The sequence below is a fragment of the Larus michahellis genome, chromosome 1, assembly GCF_964199755.1.
Source record: "Larus michahellis chromosome 1, bLarMic1.1, whole genome shotgun sequence".
NCBI classification, from domain to species: Eukaryota; Metazoa; Chordata; class Aves; order Charadriiformes; family Laridae; genus Larus; species Larus michahellis.
In genome coordinates, this window is record NC_133896.1 from 67,178,118 (window position 1) to 67,198,264 (window position 20,147).

Genomic DNA, 20,147 nt, shown 5'->3' on the forward strand with positions numbered 1-20,147 from the left:
ACTGAGCTTGCACAGTGGTACAGCAAAGACTTTCCTCCTTCTTACGAGGGTGCACGGCAGCGAGGGGCGGCTCCACAGTGTGATGCCCACAGTGTAGCACTTGCCAGTGTGCATGCACTGATCTTCTCTTTCCCGTCTGACCCACAGCTATCAGTACTTGAAGCTGACGGGGAATTTCGAGCGTTCTGCTGGGCTGCAGGCGGGGATAGACCTCGTGACGGTAAGCCTGGGGGCCGTGGGGTCGACAGGAAGGTTTCTAGTATGCGTCCGGTGCTACCTCTTGCCATTCATACTGAACACACTGGGTTTTAGGGAAGGAAGTAGCCTGGCAAACCAGATCAAACATAGATGTGTTTCCTGTCCCTTTAGAGTAAGCAACTCTTCCCTTACTCCACAAAGCCTGTGGCTCATTTGCTTCTTGGCCCACCTGCTGGGGCTATCAGACAGGATAGTAGTATTCATGGCTGTTGATATCAGCAGTAGCAGCTTTGTGACACTGGCTGTGCCAGGTCATAGTTATAGTATTTCACACCCATCATAGAACAGCCAGTCAATGGCTGTTTTGGCAGCCCCTAGGACCTCAATTTCTGATCTAGCAACAAATGGCTCTTTAATTCACTCCCATATCTCTTGTCTTCTTCCCCTTCAAGAAAGACTTACTTAAAATCAGCCTATGTTTTTCCCAACTGGTGTTGTTGGTTCCAGGACCCGCACAGCATCATTTTCCTGTGTGACCTCCACATCCACTTCCCAGCTGGAGTCATTGATTCAATCCGGAAGCACTGCGTGGAAGGCAAGATGGCCTTTGCACCCATGGTCATGAGGCTGCACTGTGGCATGTCCCCACAGTGGCCTGATGGTAAGAGGGAGCGGAGTCTCCTTGTCTCAGACCTCAGGGAGCGGGGAAAGGAGAAGGGTGCTTGCCACCTCTAGATTTGTTCCTCTGGTTGTGTCAAGGTCTGGAGCTTACCAGGGCTCCTAGGTGAGAGTGCAGTAGGCATAGGATGGGGTTTGATGGTATCAGGTACTTGGAATTTGAGATGAAAGACCCAGCAGAGCCCTTTATATGATGTTTCTCCTGGTCATCTTCTAGGGGCCTCTATGGATTTGAGGACCTTGAAAAAATCTGCCTTTACTCCTTTCTGTCTATTTCTCTCTTTTCTTAGGGGGCGCAGCCTGTCCTGAGCAGAGCTGGTAGCCTAGGGGTGGGGGAAACCAACCCAAATCAGAGGGAGGAAAGTGACACAGATCATCTGAGCGTAGGATTTCCTTTAGATGGAGGTGGCCATCCTGAGCCATCCAGGCACAGGGACAAACCCCTTGTAGCTGGGACAGTCCATGTGCATCAGGTACTATGCTGCCAGGCAGGAGATGTGAGAGGCTCTGCTGGCAAGTTCACAGGGCAGCTCATGCCATCTGTCCACAAGCCTTTCTCATTTCCCAAAGATTCAATATGGTTGGCTCTGCCGTGGTGCTCAGTTGGCTCTCTGGTGTCAACATCATGATAGAAGTAGCTTGAGTCTCACTCCAGCAGCCCTGCTGGAGTCATCAATGGTTCAACGCACCAACATGCCTGTGCCTCTTTTATGCTGTCCTCAGGCTACTGGGAGGTGAATGGGTTTGGTCTCCTGGGCATATACAAGTCTGACCTGGACAAGATCGGAGGCATGAACACAAAAGAGTTTCGGGACCGCTGGGGAGGAGAGGACTGGGAACTCCTGGACAGGTAGGCATTCATTGTCATCATTCATATGCTCAGGAGGGAAGACCCATTAGATCCTGGAAGACCAATGACCAGGGGAATGGGGATCTGAGGAGACTGAAGTGACTAATGCCACCATAAACTTGGTCAGTGAGGGCCAGTCTTTGAGCACATTCTGACCTCAAACCTAGTAGGCGAGTGGACCCAAAATACACTACTAGAGCCACCAATAAAAGAACAGAGAAGCCGTTTCCTGGTGCCTTCCAGCCACGCTGCTGTTGGGCACAGGCAGATAACGCACTGGTGATGGTGAAGACTTTGCCCTCTTCAAGCAGCGCAGTGCACAGTGGGTCTGGTTTGGGTCCCTCAGACTTCCCCTACTATGTATAGCAATTGCCCAGACAAGCAGTTGTCAGAGAGACATTTAAATATTATCAGGTACAGTTACAATTTCTGAGACGTTTATAATGAGGGATCCTGCTGTACAAATCCTAGGCCTCTGGGTTTGTAGTTCTAGGTTTTGGGGCCTCTCCTCTCTTTTCTGTCAGATGACTGCAGAAAAAACTAGCATCCTGAGCAATCCCATGTTGCCAGCTGTCTTTCCTCATAGCCTGGCGTGTGCAGCCCAGCCACTCCTGACCAGTCCTGTATAAACAGGGGTGCATAAACACTCAGCAAGTGTCATTGGACACCTGCTTATGGATGTGAGATACGTCTGAGCTATTCTGGACTCTTCAGTTCAATCGCAGTCTCCTGACAACAGGACAACTTAAAAGAGATTTCCTGGGGCTGAGCCCACTCAGCATCATTGTGATCAAGTTTCCCCTTCTCCTTTCTGCCAGGATTTTGCAGGCTGGGCTGGAAGTGGAGCGTCTCTCCCTGAGAAACTTTTTCCACTGGTTTCACTCGAAGCGGGGCATGTGGAACCGGCGCCAGCTGAAGACACTGTAGCCTTCAACCCCAAAGCTGCCCAGCAGCGCCGTCCACCATCTCGTCTCGACGTGCACTTTATCAAGGCACACAGCCGAGTGCACAAACTCTTCCTCTGCCTCCAGAGCCCTCTGATGGGACAGCACAGCTGAGGAAGGGATAGTCAGACTAGGGGAGCGGGAGCTTCTCTGGTGAGCCATTGTATCCAAGACGTGGGATCCGTGTCTTGCTGGGAAGGTGTGCGGGGGAGATGTTGACAAGTGAAGGACTCCTATTTCCTGCCGTGCGGTCTGGCGGATGGTACAGTGGGAGAGGTGCCATATTTCCCGTTGAGTCTTGCGTGGTGCAAACCAGGCAAACAAATCCCAGCTAATCCCAGAATGGTTTATTTGCAGTAACACAGCTTCTCTTTCAATACTTGAAGGGAAAAAAACCCAACAACAAAAAAAAAAAAAACCCTCCCCATTTCCCCTCCTTCCCCATCTCTCCAGTGTCCATGCTTTTGGACAGAGGACCAAAATAAGTTCTCTGAACTGTATTGTGTCCACACGCCCATGTGCTGACCCAAGGAAATCTGGATGTGGAGGAGCTGATAGGCACTTTAGGCTGCTGGTGCTTAGATGTTTCTCTGTGCTTTTTACTTCAGGCATTTCGAAAAACCATGTTCACATTCAGCAAATCGTGGGCCATAGTTGGAGACTCGAGTACACATCCCTTATGAGAGCCATATTTGCCTGCAACTGGGCAAGGTGGCAGGGGTTGATGTTACAGCTCCACCTCCATTATTGGTCCACTGCCTGAGGATAGTGGAGGGGTTATACAGAGAAGCTAGGAGGTCATCTCAGGAGGAATTTTGCAGCCTTATCTGACAGACATGTGTGTTTGTCGTAACGATATCAGGGAAACCCTAGCAGGGAAGAAGTGGCAATATTTTATTAGTTGAAACATTGTGATTTTGTCAGAAAAAAAGAGGAGACAGAGTATTCTGCTCTCTAAATCCTGTACGTTTATGCAGCATCTAAAGGTTAATTTAATAAGTTATGGCCTCACAGTTATGTCTCGTCATAGTTTGACTTTTATGTAAAGAGCAGGGTTCTTGGTTGAAGAACTGGCACAGCTGTTGGTGCTTCGTCTCTGAAACAGCCCTGGGAGCTCTGGCCCAGTACAGAGGAGGTGGCCTCAGGCCTTGGCACTTGCACTGAGTGCAGGGAACAGCGAGGAGAGAAGAGGGTTGAGTGAATAAAAGGATGGGCAGACCCATGCCAGCATTGATCCAAGACCTGTGGAAAGAGCCTCTGTCTGCAGCTGGCCTGATGCTATGGGGAATTCTCAGCCCCTGAAGCTGCTATTAACGTAAGGCAAGACTTTTTACCCCTACAACCATTTTACAGGACTATAGAGACCCCAGCGCAGTCAGTGCTTTGCACTGGGGCTTTGGTGTCCACATTCTGTGCTGAAAAAGCTGCTACTGGTCCCACGCTTCAGGGAAGACCGTGCCGGAGGATGCTGCTCATGGCACCTAGCCCTGGGGGGAGTTGTTGAAAAGTGAGTAATGGAGTTATCAAGGATACAAGCAATGCTGACATGGTTCTAGAGGTTTTTTGCTTTTTACACTGATAGAGTGGATGCCAATTCAGAATAGGCATTCATTTATTATTAATTCTGTGGTGCTTGACAAGTCCATCAAGTTCCCCTATTGGAGTACAAAACTGAACGTGCAAGTCCTGGCACGTGAGATAGAAATCTTGTCAAGTCATCTGCTTGCCTCTGTCTGGGTTTTGTGACTGGTGGAGTCAGAAAAAGACAACTAGATTTCAGAAAGTTTCGCTGCAGAGTGTGCAGCGATGGTGAGAAGTAGACGAGAGAGAGCTGTGTCTCTGAGTCTGCGGAGCCTTTGCCAGAATGCAGACACTGAATATCTCAGAAGAGGCAGCCTTAGCCTTCTGCCCAAGCCAGAGCAGTCTTTTTATTGAAGGAAAGTGTTTTACTCATGTAGAGACTGAGAAATGAAACACTGCAGTTGGGGCAAGAGGGAAGAGGCTGACAACAGCCAACACTATTATTTTTTTAAAGAATGTATTATAGGAGTTTAGGAGGCCAGAGCCCTGTGATGCAACGTTGCAGTAAGCTCTGTTTCTGCCTGGAATGTGCAGCGTCAGTCATGCCCTCGGTGCGTGTCGGAGCCTGTGCTTCACTCAAATGCAGGCACAGCCCCGCGAGTGTGCAGGTGAGCTGCTCTCCAGGCTCCGGGGCTGTGCCTCCACAGCCTGTCCGGGCTGGCTCTGTCACGCAATCCCTATGGAATGGGGAGAGGCTGGCAGGGAGGGTGAGCGCCGGGGCGTTAGCGGGACCCGTCTGTTTGGCCCCGTCAAGCAGAGAACGGCCTGGTGCCCATTTTGCAGATGGAGGGCTGATGGATTCGGTGGCGGCCCTTAAGTCACGCACAGGGAGGAAGGGTTATTTGTACCGTGTGCATTCACATCTGGCTTAGATGTGGTCTGCAGCACCTAAAGTTAGCAGCTGGCGTTCATCTGCAGGCACTGGCAATAACTGGGTGCATCCAGAAGGTAACTCACTCGGCTTCAATGATACGAGTAACCCCTCTTCTTCACCATAGAGGACAGTCAGCAAAGAGTGGACTGCAAAGTAGGGTGCAGCCCTCACTCCAGCACTGCCACCAGAATTTGAGGATTTTTCCCCCATACTTTAGCTGTGACTGTGCTCCTTCTTTCGTACCTTGTAACCCAGGCCAGTGGCAAGCAGAACTCTACCTCATGAGGACACCTTGGTGGAGATGTAAGGAGTTAGTGGGTTCCAGTCCAGTTTCCTGATGGCCAGTATCCTCACTGTCAAAATTACCATCACAAATGTTCTTCCCTTTCTAGCACAGTGGGGATTCTTAGTTGGTATTCAAGCATTGCGGTAGTAAATGTGATTAAAACTAATTGGCGCTAGTTGGCAGCCTCCATGGAGGAGCTTGGAGAGAGCCCATGGGGACAAAAGCTGTGTTCCAGCCCACATGCTCAGAGACCACTGTGGGCTGTAAGGGAGAGATGGGGCTATACACACCTCGGCTTGCCGGCCAGCAGCAAATCTTGCAGCTATTATTCTGAGAGAAATGTATTGTGTGAAAATTATGATGTGACTTGTTTTGTCGTTGTCTTTAACATTTGCCCAGTATGAACATCTCGCCTCTGCTCATTGTCTACAAATGTCTGAAGTTGATTGTTTTTTTTAGATACCGATGCCTTGTGTTAAAAATCTGAATTGTACCTTTGAATTATCTGCCTTAAAGTGGCTCTGTGCCTTCAAGACGCCTCCTGGGCCACCTCTCTCTTAGAGCTGGGGGATATACTGATTCTCCCTCATGTTTTATAAATACCTTGTCTTCCTACAAGAGCTCAGTTCTGTCTGTGTGTTACTCACACCCGCCTCGCCATGCAGCAGGGGTTAGAAACCAGGTGTTGCTCCTCTGGCTTCACATAACTGAAGGCGTGGGCAATACCAGAGAGACAGGTCACTGCCCAAGCCAGCGAGGACTCGGCAGCCAGGGGTGGGTGGGAGATGCAGCGAGCAAGGTTAGCCAGGAGTGAGACCTGTTTCAGTCCCTTCTAGGGCTGTAGAAGGTGGGGTGGCAACAAAACCATTTTTCTTCCTGTCTGCCTGGGTTTCTCATGTGAAACAAGGTAGAAACATTGGAAAAATACACATCCCGGCAAAGCAGAAGTGTGATGCAATCATAGAGAGGGAATGTGGAGAACAAAGTGGTCCCTCTTGCAAGCAGGGGACAATTCCTGGAGAAGAATGCAAGTGAGGGACTAGACCTGAGCTCAGTACTTGGCACAGCCTACACAAATGGGATGTCAGCTCTTTCACGGCAACTGCTTATTTAGATTTAAATTTGGCCCCTTTTCACTTCAACTGTGACTCCTTTGAGTATAGAAAGCTTGGCAGAAACGGGAGTCAGACATGGAGAGGGAAAAAGGTAGCCAAGGTTGTTAATGAGTCTGATTCCATTACCATGAGAAATGATTATTAAAGGTGATGGGGGGGGGAAAGTGTTCCAGTGGGCTGCCCGTCTTCTGCTCACCTGGGCTGGGTGATGGGAAGCCCTCTCTGCTCGGGCAGGCCTCGTGCGCCGCCGTACCTGACCTGGCAGCTCTCTGAGACGATGGTGTTGAAGTTAAGATCTGGTAATGAAATTCCCCTCACTGCTTCTTTCCCTAGCTGAAACTTTTTTTTTTTTTTTCTTTTTCTTTACGTTCAGTCATCAATGCTAATTGCTTTGCCTCCTGCTCTGTGAAGCAATGAGTCACAGGATTTGGGATCTGCACACGGGATGCATAATTTTTTACCTTTTCATGAACCCAGCTGGCCAGTAGTGGCTGAAAGCCCTTAGCTGGTGGTTTTGCACAGGCTAGAACTAGTTTTGCTGCCTCTACAGTGAAGCCTTTTTCTAGAGAAGAGCGGGATAACAGAGGCGTCCCAGAAACAGTCACCCCTGTTGACTGTTGGTCTCAGCAGAGACCAAGGACCAGGATAAGCACAAAACTGTGTTCCTGCAGACCTGCCATCCCCTGGGACAAAGTGGGGGATGAGTCCTTACCTCCTTCACCAAACAGATCCCAGGCTGCGCTCAGCTCTGCGCATTTAAATTCTGCTAAATGCATAACTGGCGTTTTCCACCCTACTCTTTCTATGCAACTTTCCTTCAGCTGCAAAAAAAACCAACAACCCACTGTCATTTGCAGGTACTGGCTGATGCTGGCCCGTAGCCTCACCCAGCAGGCTTTGTGGGCAAGGTCATTCAAACCCTCTCCAGAAAAAAGCACCACCCGTGACTTAAATAGAAGTCTGGTTCTGTAAAGTCAAATACAGAGTACAAATGAAATCTGCCCGTATCTGGTTTTTTTAAGCGTCAGAGATTCACAGTGGCTCCTGAAAACCAATATGTGGATGTTTTCATGACATTTCTTTCTCAGTGGTGGCAAGAGTATGCAAAATGAGAAATCCACGTTGAACTCTGATTCTGCCGTACCATGAAAAAAATCATTTAATAATCAGAAAAGCATGTCATTATTTAAATAGGCTTACACCAGGCTATTAAAATACCAATTTTTTAGCATGACTACAGAGTTGCAAAATTTAGGATCGAAAAATTTTACTCCTTCAAAAAAAATCTGAAAAATCATTAATTCAAACACTTTTTTTTTTTTTAAGGAAATAAATTGTTTCTAGTACAAAAGAATTCCCGCATTGTCAATATAAAAATGATATATTTAAAAACATTCATGTTAGTGATAAGACCTTAAATTATAATGGTGATTTTTTAATAAAGTCATACACTATGCACCTGTCATTTCTCATTGTGGCAATAAGCCTAGAGTGTTTCCTTGTGTATAATCTTCCTTCATTTTCTACTAAATATTGTCAGGCTATTCTGACATTATTCCTTATAGGTCCCAGGCGATGACATCAGACCAAAATATCTATTTTCTGTCATTGTTAATTTTCCAATGCTGGAAATATGTGATTGTTTTCTTAACTGTGTCGCATTTAATTTTACTTTTAAACAACTAGGAAAACATTTGAACTGGTTTTAGCTACGTTGACATACGCACACTTTCCTATCCTCCCATGAGAACTTTTTTTTCAGTTTGAGAAACCCATTCCAATATTTGGGAGGTAAACTACTGGGTAGCACTGCTTTAAGTATAGCAACTTGTGCTTGAGACAAAAAAGCTGGACTTTTCTTGCATATTTAGCCTACAAAGTAAATCGTTTGGTCTTCTCTACAAAATGAGCCAATACTGAATATGTGAAGCAGGCAACTAAAAGAAGAGATGAGATTTACAGAACTGTGCTTTGAAATTGTGTGCCTGCTGCTTGTTCCTGCAGCTCTCTCTAGCAAAGTTTGCTCTAGCTTTGAAAGGCGAGGTTTTCACCCCTTCAGAACTGCAAAAGCATTACAGTAAGGGACCGGTATACCATGACACGCACACGGTTTTGAAAATTTTAACCCAGTTCTCCAGATTCGTCGATGGGCTCCTGCTGAGGTCAGTGAAAACGTAGAGGAGGAGAGCTTTCCCCGCCAGCCGCGCTGCTCAGATCCTGCAGGGAAGACAAGAAACACCAGGAAGGTCACGGCAGGCTCCTCCATGCTGCATGGGCAGAGAGGAGCAGTCACTCTGTACTGGGTCATTTGGCACCAGGGCCACCCTTACGGATGTGGGGTGCTGCTCTTCAGCACTCACACCCTTCTGGATCCCAAGCCAGCAGTGGTTTTATAGAGGCTTTTGGCCTTTGCATCCTGCCTATTGAGCTTTCTTGCCAGCTGTTGCCACAATGTATTGCATTTAAACTATGTTTACGTGTCGTAGGTCATGTAAGCAAGAGATGTGAACTTTGCTTCTTGACCTGAAGGACTTTTGACCTAAGAACATGTCACTCGCTCGTTGACCTGACATAGGAACCCAAGCATTTGGTTGGACCCTTACTCACAAAACTCTTGAAAATGAGAGTTAGATTCTTAAAACAGCCCGGGCCAAGCCACACTGGCTGTTGTGAAGAGCTCCTTCACCCCCACCTCAACAGCACCTTCCTTTTCTTCTGCTCAGATAATGCTGCCATCTTTGGATACCTCGCAGAACGCACCTCATTTTCTTCTCTGAATTTAGCTCCCATCCACAACTGCTATCAGTATCTAGCATGAGGTCTGCAGCCTTCTGAAAACCACTTGCTGCTGATAAATCCCAGCAGTTGGGATGTTTGGTGTTCTTGCTTTAAAGACCGAGCAAGGAGAAATCCTCCTCCTCTGAGGGAATTTGTTCAATGGCCCCAGATGCTTGTGGGACAACAACATGCCTCTGGAAAGGCTTTGTTAATCTGTGCAGCTTTGCCTTCTCCTTCTCCACCATGCAATGATGTTTTCTGAGACAGCGCTTCCAGGGGCTGGCAGTGATGGGAACTCACCCGTTTCTTACCTGACTCCATTGCCCCGTGACTTAATAAGGTCGAAAATTCCTGGTAGGGTAGAGGCCAGTCTTCTGCACCCCAAAGGCTGTGATGAAGATGTTGAGGATGACCGTGATGAAGATGAGAGCTGTGGCAGCGTTGTTGAGTATATTCAGGCGGGGTTGCTTTGCAACATCATTCAGGTTCAAACGAGCTGTGTGATACAATACCAAAAAAAAGGGAGATTTGTAGCTTGGCTCCAAGTCCTCCAGCCCCTGCAAGCCTTCCCTGCCTGGCAAATGTCCATGATGCCCCTGGGCATGTGGCCACAGAGCTGGGGGAATAGTCCCAGGAACTTTACAGGGGCCACAGCTTGCCCCAGGACAACATGGGAGGACAGAGCAGAGGAAAGACATGTTTTTTTTATGTCATGTCATCATGTCTTTGTTTTGCCATGGAGTTGCCATGGCCCTCCCATGGGCAAACCCTAAATAGCCAAATTACTGCTGCATGCTAGCCAGGCATGTGCCATGTGATTCGCCCCACTGCATGGCCATGGGACATGGCAAGGGAAGGCCAGGTGACATGGGCGACAAAGTCAGCAATGTCGTACTCGGGTTGGGAAGCCAGTTCCCCTTTGACACCCAGATCTCACATATGTGCTGACACAGCTATCAACACCCTCCTCGCCCCTAGACCGAGAGGTATCTGCGTCCATGAGTGGGATCAGCCTTAGCTGATGGGCATTGATCAGTTCAGACACAGGAATGCGCCAGTTACTGGGGCCGTCTGGCCAATGAGCCATGGAAACGGCAGCCTTGTGGCTCCCTGCCTTCGGTTGTGGTCCCCTGTCCCCCTTCTCTTCGCAGCTGGCTCCAGCCACCGCAGCTGCCACTGGGAAAGGCTGTGCCATGTCAGGCAGGGGAAGGAACATGTCACAGGATTTCCTGTAACCTGTGATCCTGTGTCCCACATGAAAAAACATATAGGATATACAGGAAAAGACAGCATTCTGCAGACTTTAATACTGGGCATGTGTTGGAGGCTGAAATACAGCAACTCCTGTATCAGATGGAGCACTGGGCAAGCCTGTCTGAAATGCTGGTGTTAACATACTGTCTGTATGGCACTAGAACTGTGGGATTGGTTAAATGTGAGGTTAATATAGGGAATATCTCTGCCTAAATTGTTATGTTAGGTCTCAGCTTGAGTGAGGCGAAAGATACAGCTAAAATGTAGTATCTGCAGGAGCTGCACGAAGGGGCACGTTACAGGATGGGCAGCAAGGGGCCCGAAACCCAGCTCTCTCCCTACAGCAGGGATTCAGCAGTGGGAAAGTGAAGGAAGAGTAGTGCTCAGAGCTTTTGTGCAAGAGAAAAATCCAACCCCCTCCCCACTTTGAAGAGCAGTAACACAGAGCTCCCCACTGCCCGCGTCGAGCTCTCTTCAAACATCCTACAGCCCTGGTTGGGGCCAGGGGAAATGGTTCAGGGGAAGAGGCTTCTCCTTCTCACCCCCATGTCGGCCAAACAACACCCTACAAGGGTGCACGTGCCTTGGCGGCCTCCTTACCCGTGATGATGAGGAGAATCCCGATCATCACCTGGAAGAAGAGGGAGATGCTGATGAGCACGATGAGGGTGGTGTAGTACTGGAAGGAAGTCCCCTGCTCCAGCACCGCTTTGAGCTGCGTGACATTCGCCATGAAGAGCGCCACGTCCAGCATGCTCTCTGCCACGCTCTTCTTTGTCGCATAGTGGTTGATGTTCATCGGCCCATTAATCCGGAGATGAGGATTCACGCCCTGGGGAGACAGGAGAAACTGCATGAACTGGTAACAATTGCTAAGCCAACAGACCCATCCATGTCGAACAGGCTGCTGCCTCCCCACGGGGTTTATCTAGAAAGCCGGGGAAAGAGTCAAAGTTGCGTGTTTTAAAGGTGTTGAGAGCATCCAGTTTCCCCTCACACTCACCTCGTGATATTAATAGGCACGAGATATTTGCAGTGATCAAGAGCTCAGCAAGGTTAGAAAAATACTGAGTATTTTTGTGAAAAACAAGCTTGTTCAGAGTTACAATAATGTAGATTATCCATAGCTAGGGATTTTGAAAGGAATATTAAATTCTCTTCCTTCAGGGCACAGACAGGCCTCAAACTTAGAAGGGATCAGAGTGAGATCTTCTCTTTGGGTCGGGTGTTCAAAGGACTGTCAGTGGCTAGGCTTTGTATCTCCTCTGAACATTTTTTGCTGGCTACTGTCTTAGATAAGATGCCAGAGCAGATGAGACAATCCACATTTTTGTTTCTGAAACCAGGGGCACTATTTCTTCAAAATATCAGGCACTGAAGTGCACCAAGATGAGGGGTGGGATCCATCACACCTAACTTTAACTAATCATTCAGGCACGTTTTCTGTCAGTGGAAAGAAATAGGTATTTACAAGGGGTAAATCACCTGGTTGCCCTTAATCTAATTACAGCGGTGGGTCATTTGGCTGCTTTTAGCCAGCCACCTTTTCTCTATCTTGTTAAGCGAGTTCCCCTGTTAGCTGTTTTGACCCAAATGATGGAAAAAAAAAGATAGAAAAGGTTGTTCTCAATTCACCCAGAGTGTCATGAGCTGGTAATAAACCACCAGTAAAGGCAACAATTACAAAAGATTTGGATATATTTGCAGCAAGCTATGATCTTCTTTCTAAAAAAGGAAGAAAAACAACACTTCCACATAGCAGATAGATAGGCTTCAGCTCTGGGTAATCAGCCTCTTGTCAGCTGGAGTGAAGACCAGCAGCCTTGCCCTCAGCGCTGTCTGATGGATAACCCTTTAAATTTGGGTATAAGGAGTATGTGTGAGCCTGAGGTAGCCTTTTTTACCAGATGGAGTACAAAATATAACCTTTCCTCTGTGCTTCAGGTATGATACAGAAGGTTTATGGCTACTGCTTCATGCTGCTGTCTCTGGTTTCTCTGTGCATCCATGGGCAATAGTGGCTTTCTCTGTTCCAGGGTGGGAGCGGGAATAAAGCCAGTGATCCTGGGAGAATGCTGCATGTGGTTGTGTGTCTGATACTGAAATATTGGGGCTGAATTTTGGAAGGGGTTGTGCCAGCAATCCTCCTCATGTGAGAGAGATGCGTAGTAAAAAGCAGGCAGGCAGGACTGTGTCCAGTTTGAGCTACTGGTGAGCTGTGATCCCTAATAAGGGGCTGGCTTGGGGTAGGAGAGTGCTTTTGGGGATTCTTTTTTTTTTTAATAGCTTAAAACATGTAATTCTTGGGGTTTCTAACAGTAAAGTCACTGTGGTTAAGAGGCTTCTTTTAAAAAGCGTGTAATTTCTTGCTGTGGAAGGTAGAAGTTAAAAGATACTGGAAGGAGATAAAAGTAGAAGTCTAGAGAGCCGGTAAGGACTCAAAGGCAATGCGTAGGGGTTCAGGACTTCTTAAACATTACTGTCTGGGGTAGAAGAGAATTATCTTGCATCTCAGGGAGAGGAGGCCAGCAAAAAGTCTGATCCTGGGAACGCATCTAAAAAACCTAGATTTAGGTACTGCCCCTTCTCAGCTGGCTTAAAAGCATGTGATCCTGTTGCAACAGAGTGGTACCCATACCAAGTGGTGCAAGGTTTGAAATATGATCCCTTTCAAGTGGTTTTTGTCCTTATTCCTGAAGAGTCAGCCCTCGTCCCAGCAGCGTCACAAAGCTGGGCATTGATTGTTTATCTGTGTGTAATGATGAGTTAAGGGTGCCAGAACAAAGACGCTGTACAAACAAGACAGAGCTTTTGTTAGATGAGCGACTGGTACAAGGAGGCTGAGACATCTGTTCCCGGTTGCTTATGTGAGACAAATAAAGCAAGTCAGGAGCTCCTGTTGAATGAAAACACAACCTCCTCCACCTGGCGTGTGAGTGCTCTTTTACCTGGAGGGCAGAGCTGCAATTTACCGAGCTCTGTGTCCCAGATGATCAGGCAATGAAAATAGACAGCTTTCACAGGGGCTTTTCTCATCTGGGTGAGCACAATGGCATGTTCCCCTGTCTGGGACGTGATACCACAGGCAGGGGATGGCCACCGCTCTCTGATGAGGAGTCATAGGATCTGGGAAAACCTTGCACTGAGCAATGAAAAACTGTGATTCCTGTTTCAAAGTTCTGTCAGCGCAGGCTTAGTAGATTCACAAAGGCAGCCAAAATGTTACTGGATGATGAAAGCTGGACACAAAGCTTTCAGTTAGGCAGCTAAAAAACATCAACCTGCAGGAACCCCTGTGACACAGGAGCCCCTGTGCCACCAGCTGAAGTTAGAGAAATCCAGCTCCTCTGTTGATTTGGCCCTTACGGAGTATTCTGCCTAGTCCAGCAGCTATGAATGCAAGCCTGAGGCCTCAAACAACATGAGGCTTAAACAAACCAGGAGTCTTCAGAGATCTGGCAATTCGATGAATGCAGGATGGCTTTGCTTCGGATGCCTGGTGCCGTAGCTCTCACCAGCTAACCGCTGCATCTGTGGGGTGTGAACGCGTGGCTGTGACTTGTTTTTTGAGCTGCCACGATACATCCAGTTTTTTTCAAAATGACACCATTTCTGGTTCTGCTTTGTCTTAAAGTTCCATCCTGTAAACTGCTGTGTCTCAGGAGCTGATTCACAAGCAGCTCTGGTTTCCCTGCAGCAGGATTGCCTGCACAGCTGTAGGGGGTTACGTGGGATCACCGGGGAGATTAAATAACTCCATTTTGGCAAACAGAGCCCTAAGTCAAGTCCAGACCATACCTGAAGGCTCATCAAAGTGATTTATGTCATCAGGCTAGAGCTGGTGCCTTTCCAGTCACTTTGAAGAGTGGGAATCACTGCCTTTTCTTCTCCATGTTGCGACAAAGAGAGGAAACCTGGGCCTGGCAGTCAGACACCAAGTTCATCGTGCAAGCTTTGTTGCACAGCCAGCATGTCTGCTGGAAAACAGCACCTACCAGTATGCAGTGCTTTCCCAAGACAGGGATGTATCGTTATTGCCCACTTCTTAAGGGTAGGGAAATTAGGACTTGAAAAAAGTAAAGCCCAGTCACACAACAACACTGGCTGAACTGGTGCTGGAGCTCAGCTCCCCTGTCCCGTTCCCGGATGTTTTGGCTTTCCATATGAGACAGCCTCTTTCCCTGCAAAGACTCTGCTGGCTTCAGTCTGACCTCAGGCAAATCCCCTTTCTGCTTCCTTTTGCGTAAATGTGGCACAGCGATACGGATCACAACAGGGGCTGAGTGAGGCACCCGTCTACATTTCATAAGTCAGAGGCTTTATTCTTACTCAAAGCACCCCCACCCCCAAATATTTAACTCTCACCTCTACTGTTGTTTTTATTTTTTGTATGAATTCTTAGAGAAAGAAGGATGAATATCACCACAAGTACGGAATTATTTTTATTTTTTCTCCCCTCCCTCTTTTTAAACTCGATCTCTGGTTTTGCTGCAGGGAGCTGGCAGGTCCCAGGGCCTGTGAAACCTGGCTCTGGCACCAGAGGGCATGCTGAGCTCCACAGCTCACTGAAGCCACCTGAAAAATTTCCACTGAAATTAGTTTTCGAGGGAAATTCTTTGCTTTTCAGTGTGCCTTTATTTTTACAAGAAATAGCTACTTTCCTCTGAAAACTTTTGGAGGGGGTTCATCGAAATATTTCTTTCGAAAGCTTGCAGATTTTAGGCCGAGGGGAGCATAGAGCTTTCTTAAAGCTACTTGGATCATTTCTACAAAATCTACAGTTTCCCTTGTATTTTTCAGGGCACAAAAAAAAAATAAAAATTACAGAGCAGATCTAATTGCAAATCTGTGGGCTTTGTGACCCTATCCCCAGGGGAGAACGGCCTGAAAGAGACAGTGGGACAGCATGAGGCTTGCAAGTACAAGAACGATAATCCTCTTCATGGGAGCGCTCTGGCAGAGGGGGGTGTCTGAGGAGAATCTCTATTATTGGCCATTAGTTCCAAGGGAAATGCTGGAAGAGGCCAAAGAAAACAGAGACGTGAATGCAGGCCCTGCGCTCAGAGGGGTAGGTGCAGGCACGCCCGCCATGGGGATCCCGGCCGATGAACAGCCAGCCCCACACAGGCGAACACGCGCACGCACACACACACACACGGCATCAGGCACCGGAGAAAATCCAGAGTGTTTTTCCACGGTGTTTGCCAGTTGGCGGCTTTAGAAGCACTTTTTAAACATCAGTGGGTGAAGGTTAAAGCACACAGAGAGTCATCATCTTGCGAGGCAGGAGAGGAGCACAGTTCCCTTTCTGCAGGCAGAAAGCAGGGAGATTAAAGGCTCTGCTCTCAATCAATACTGCTGCTCTTAAGTGTACGGTTATTAGCTACTCTGCTTTTCCAGAGAAACTCACTTCCCTGCAGCTCCTGGCCGCTTCGGGGTGAAGGCAGCCAATCTTAATACTTTTTGGCCTAGGTGCCACGCCGAGGCAGAGACGGTGGCAGGGGCAGGGTGACAGCAGCGATTACCAGATGTCTGCTACCCCCCCGCCCTCCGGCGGGTGGGACTCCCCTCGCGGAGCCGTACGTGCCAGCCGGCAGGCGAGGAAGCGGGATGGTGCATGGCCGCACGTGCGCGAGGGAAGGGACACGCCGGGAACGCTTTGGTCAATACCAACTGCGTTGCGAACTGTGGGAGGCAAAGGCGGTTTCTCCTCCAGCTTGGCACAACGGCAAGCGTCTTGGCTGCCTTCCACCGACGAAAGTAATAGTAAACCTCGCCATGGATGCTGCCGGCAAAAGGAAAAGTGAGTGTTCAGGGCCAGTCCCCTTCTTCGGCCTCTGTGGAGGCTGTCAGCTAGTCCAGTTGTGCTTAGGGTTTTTTCCTTTTAATATAGCCATCTGTTCTGCTCGGCAGGGGTTCTGTTCAGAGCCAAATGGTTCTGTTGCCTTCAATTCACATTGGATAAATCCCAGAAAATAAATCAGGGATGCTTTCCTGGTATCTCAGGCTCTCCCATGCATGGGAGTGGTCCTGATGGAGATCTTTTTCTGACATGTTCCTACACTTCTGCTCAGCGTAACAGAGGGCTCACTGACACCAATTGTTTGGATGAGAGCTCTCCAACCAAAAAGTAACTTCCAGGAGCTGAGGGCCAGCACCTCTTCAGAAGTGGAAGCCTAGGCAAATGGCAGGCACAGATCCTGTGTGCTTGCAAAGCGCTGTTCGTGTTCTCTGCTTTCACCAAACTCCCACTCTCCACTTGCTTTATCCACCTCCTGTGTCTTGTTTCCCACCCGCAAGCAAATTTGGTGAGTTCTCTTGGGCAGAGATGTCACTGCGGTGCAGCACTCAGGACCCTCATCCTTGAGCTAAGGGGTGCCCAGTTAGGACACTACTATTGATAAAGGGACGAAAGCGCGGTTGGGTGAAGCTGCCAGCAGCGCATCTCTCGTTTACCCAGCTGAAAGGCTGGCCTCACATCCCCCCTTGCAGCTCCCTGAAATGAGGACACGCAGGAGCAGGAGACTAACAGCAAAACCTAACGCAAGGTAGAGCTGAATGGTTGGAAGCGGGTAGGGAAGCTGGGCAGTCCCCGTGCTGTGGCTGTCAGGGAGAGCAGAGGAGCGGGGGTAAGTCGTGAGGTAGCAGAGCCCCACGAGATCCGGGGCACCTCTCCTCACCCTTGCCCTCCAGCCAGCATTGCAGTCGGCTTCTGCTTCCCAGCTGGCTGTGGCACTCACAGCCTGCAGAGACCTGCTTGTCGCATCAAGCATACATCCTCTGCTCTCCACTTCTCCCTTTCTATGCTCCTTCTTGTCTCCTATTCATCCTGAAGACCCCCTCTGTCCCCATCTGCATCTTCTGTTCAGCTCCTCCTCTCTCCTTTCATCCTCTCTGTCGGTTCTCTCCTTCTCCATCCTTTTCTCACCCTGTGCCTTTCACCTTGTCTGTCTTTCACGTTTTTTCCTGCTATCGAGCTTTTCCCTTCCTTCATGCATCCCCTTCCTTGGGTTGTTGTCTTTTTTTCCTTTCTTTTTTCTCTCCCCACCCTTTTCCCCCTTTGGCACTCTGTGCTGCTGTATGGTGAGTTTCTTGAATCCGTTTGCTCTGTTATGCTGCTCACGGCTTCCTGTGCTACAGGGCAGCATAAATTATGTATCGCTCAAATAACTGTCTTACCAAATCTATATTAAACTCCCTCGTTAAGTGTATTTATGATACTGAATTGAAGGGATCCAGGAATCGACTGGCAGGCTGCAGGACTGAGCTGGAATAGAAGATAACTTTTCTTTTCCAGGTAGCTGGGAGGAGGAAGAGGCGGAAAGGGCGGTCACACTGGTGGAAGAACCTCTGTCCATAGCTTGGGAGCAGTTAGTGGGTTTGGGGGCTCAAGAACTGCTTGGCACCAGCAATTACAATGTGCTGATGCATGATCTCTGATTGTTGAACAGAAGCAATTGGGTGTGTATGGGGGGGGGGGGGCGGGCAGACGACAGCTCTTTGAATGTATGGAATTGGGAGTGCACTCAAAAGGATTAGTGGGAACAATTATTTCCAAAGCCAGGATATAGAAGCTGGAGCCAATTCAAGTCACTAGCGTTTAGCACCCAGAGCAGTTTTATCCTGGTGGTTGCAGGGGGAGGAAGCAAGAGAAAGACTCAAAACAGCTTTACAAGAAAAAATTAAAAGTAGGTTAGCAGAGAAAATGTGTTTATAAAAAATGGAAGAGCAGCCGGGAGGCACAACAGTAACTACTGCATTGTGCTTACAAAGCTAAACACGTTAAGATGAATAAATCCCCAAGCTGGATGGCTTATGGCCCAAAATATTAAGAAAAGCTGGGCCTGATTGCATGCTGCTGCCAGATCCAAAGAGCAAATGTGTTCACATAAATCATTTTAATACAAAACATTCCAAAAGCAAGGTCCTAAATCTAACTCCTTCCAAGTCTAAGGGTGTCCTTAGACATCCAATGCTGAGGATCAGGTTGATTTCTAAAACCTAGGGAACACAGTAACAGCTGTAGTAGATCATACCAAAGGTCCAGCTCCCCTCTGACTGTGGTTTGTAGCAGATGTGTAGGGTAAAAACAAAAAAAATAAAAAAAAATATATATCTATCTTGGAATGGGACAAGCATATAGCAATGGTCCCTTGTACTCTGTTCACCCAGTGAACCTGCAACTCTGTATACAGAACCATCCCAGCTCTGGTCTGATGTCGCTTTTCATGTACGGAAGCCCAAGTTTAATTTGTCATTTGCTGTGTGGCTTGGGCATCCTATTTGCTCTCTCTGGATCTTGGTTTCCCCATCTGTAAAATAATGAGAATGCTCACATAGGTGATATCTAGGAAGGGAGCTAGCTAAGATCTACTGTCAATATATGCCTGTGTTGTGTATATAATACACAAGAACTGAATTCATTATGCAGGTAAGACACTGAAGCTGATGAAATTAGGTAGGTGATTTTCTTATTCCCGGGGGCTTTGCATCGTGCAGTGTTTCCCCGGTAAATCTCACTCTAAGGCACTGGAGTTCAGGTTCATCTGCAGGTTTTGACAGGTGTGTGCCCCCTGGTCACCCTCTGAGTGCTCAGGGCTCTCCATAGAAGGGAAGCTGTGAGAGTGCGGGTGGGAAGAGCGGAGAACATGACTGAGGGTTTCCACAGAGGCACGGCTCATGAAATCGCATCCACAAACAGTGGAACTCGGGCGTTTTGGTCACTCTATTATTTATAAGGTCTTTCATCCACAAAGCATTTTTTCCAGTTTCACGTGTACTGACATTCAGTGTCTTTGCCCTGTGGGTCAGCATCTGTCTCCTACTGCAGTGCCCACCAGCATCTCCAAACAGGCCCTGCTGATTTAGTCTCACCTGCGTGCATAGTATTCTCTTTCTTCAAAAACTGCCAGGCTTAGATTCCTTCTTTGCCAGGAAATGGAGCCAATCTCTGGATCTAAAAAGGCTGAATCTGCTGATTTTGTTGAGAACTGGCACCCTCTGAGTCTTGTCAGTTTGCAGCTGAGCATCTGGCCTCGTGCCACCAGGAGAGGTAAAAAAAAAAATAGGTGCTGTTGCTGATCTGAACTTTCATAAATCCTTAATCCCGATTGTTTATATGGGTGGTTTTTTCAAGGCTGGCCAAACTAGGTATTGAATACAGAAACTGGCAAGGTAGTAACTGGAGTTACAGGGGCAGATACTTGTAGTCAGCAATAGACTTCAAGATAGGGAAGTCTGCAGAGCGGCATCTCGGGTCTGTGCTAGGCTGCTTGGGAATGTCAGGCTTAGAAACAACATCAGCTGTCACTGGAAAGACTTTTAAACACATTAGGAGTGCTCTAACAAATGGCTGTTGCATTTTAACATGAGAAAATGCAAAGTGATGCATGGCTATGGCTGTTCAGATTCAATTAGCGTTAACGCCCTTCCATTAAGCTCTGGCTTGCGGGGCTGCCTCTTGCTTGGGAGCCTGCTGTGCCAAGGAAGAGCCCTTGCCAGGGCTGGGGCGATGGGTAACCTAGAGAGGATGTGAGGTGCCACGCTTGAGAGGAGCATGGCTGCAGTCTCCGCAGCGTGCGTGGGAGCA

At 48.2% G+C, this 20,147-nt stretch overlaps 2 protein-coding genes across 3 annotated transcripts in view; one reads left to right on the forward strand and one right to left on the reverse strand.

The window, feature by feature from the left end:
* The window catches only part of B4GALNT3 (beta-1,4-N-acetyl-galactosaminyltransferase 3), a 67,691-nt gene extending 61,660 nt beyond the window's left edge, over positions 1 to 6,031 (forward strand). For both annotated transcript variants that reach the window (XM_074583809.1, XM_074583819.1), the window contains 4 exons: positions 148 to 220; positions 706 to 859; positions 1,600 to 1,726; positions 2,545 to 6,031. In XM_074583809.1, coding sequence (XP_074439910.1) covers positions 148 to 220; positions 706 to 859; positions 1,600 to 1,726; positions 2,545 to 2,653 — 463 coding nt within the window. In that variant the 3' untranslated portion in view covers positions 2,654 to 6,031. The remainder of the gene's footprint in view (positions 1 to 147; positions 221 to 705; positions 860 to 1,599; positions 1,727 to 2,544) is intronic.
* A 1,495-nt stretch (positions 6,032 to 7,526) lies between these two features.
* NINJ2 (ninjurin 2) overlaps positions 7,527 to 20,147 on the reverse strand; it is a 49,099-nt gene continuing 36,478 nt past the window's right edge. The window contains exons 2-4 of the mRNA XM_074583845.1: positions 11,159 to 11,390; positions 9,616 to 9,800; positions 7,527 to 8,743 (exon numbers count right to left, since the gene is read on the reverse strand). Coding sequence (XP_074439946.1) covers positions 9,637 to 9,800; positions 11,159 to 11,390 — 396 coding nt within the window. The 3' untranslated portion in view covers positions 7,527 to 8,743; positions 9,616 to 9,636. The remainder of the gene's footprint in view (positions 8,744 to 9,615; positions 9,801 to 11,158; positions 11,391 to 20,147) is intronic.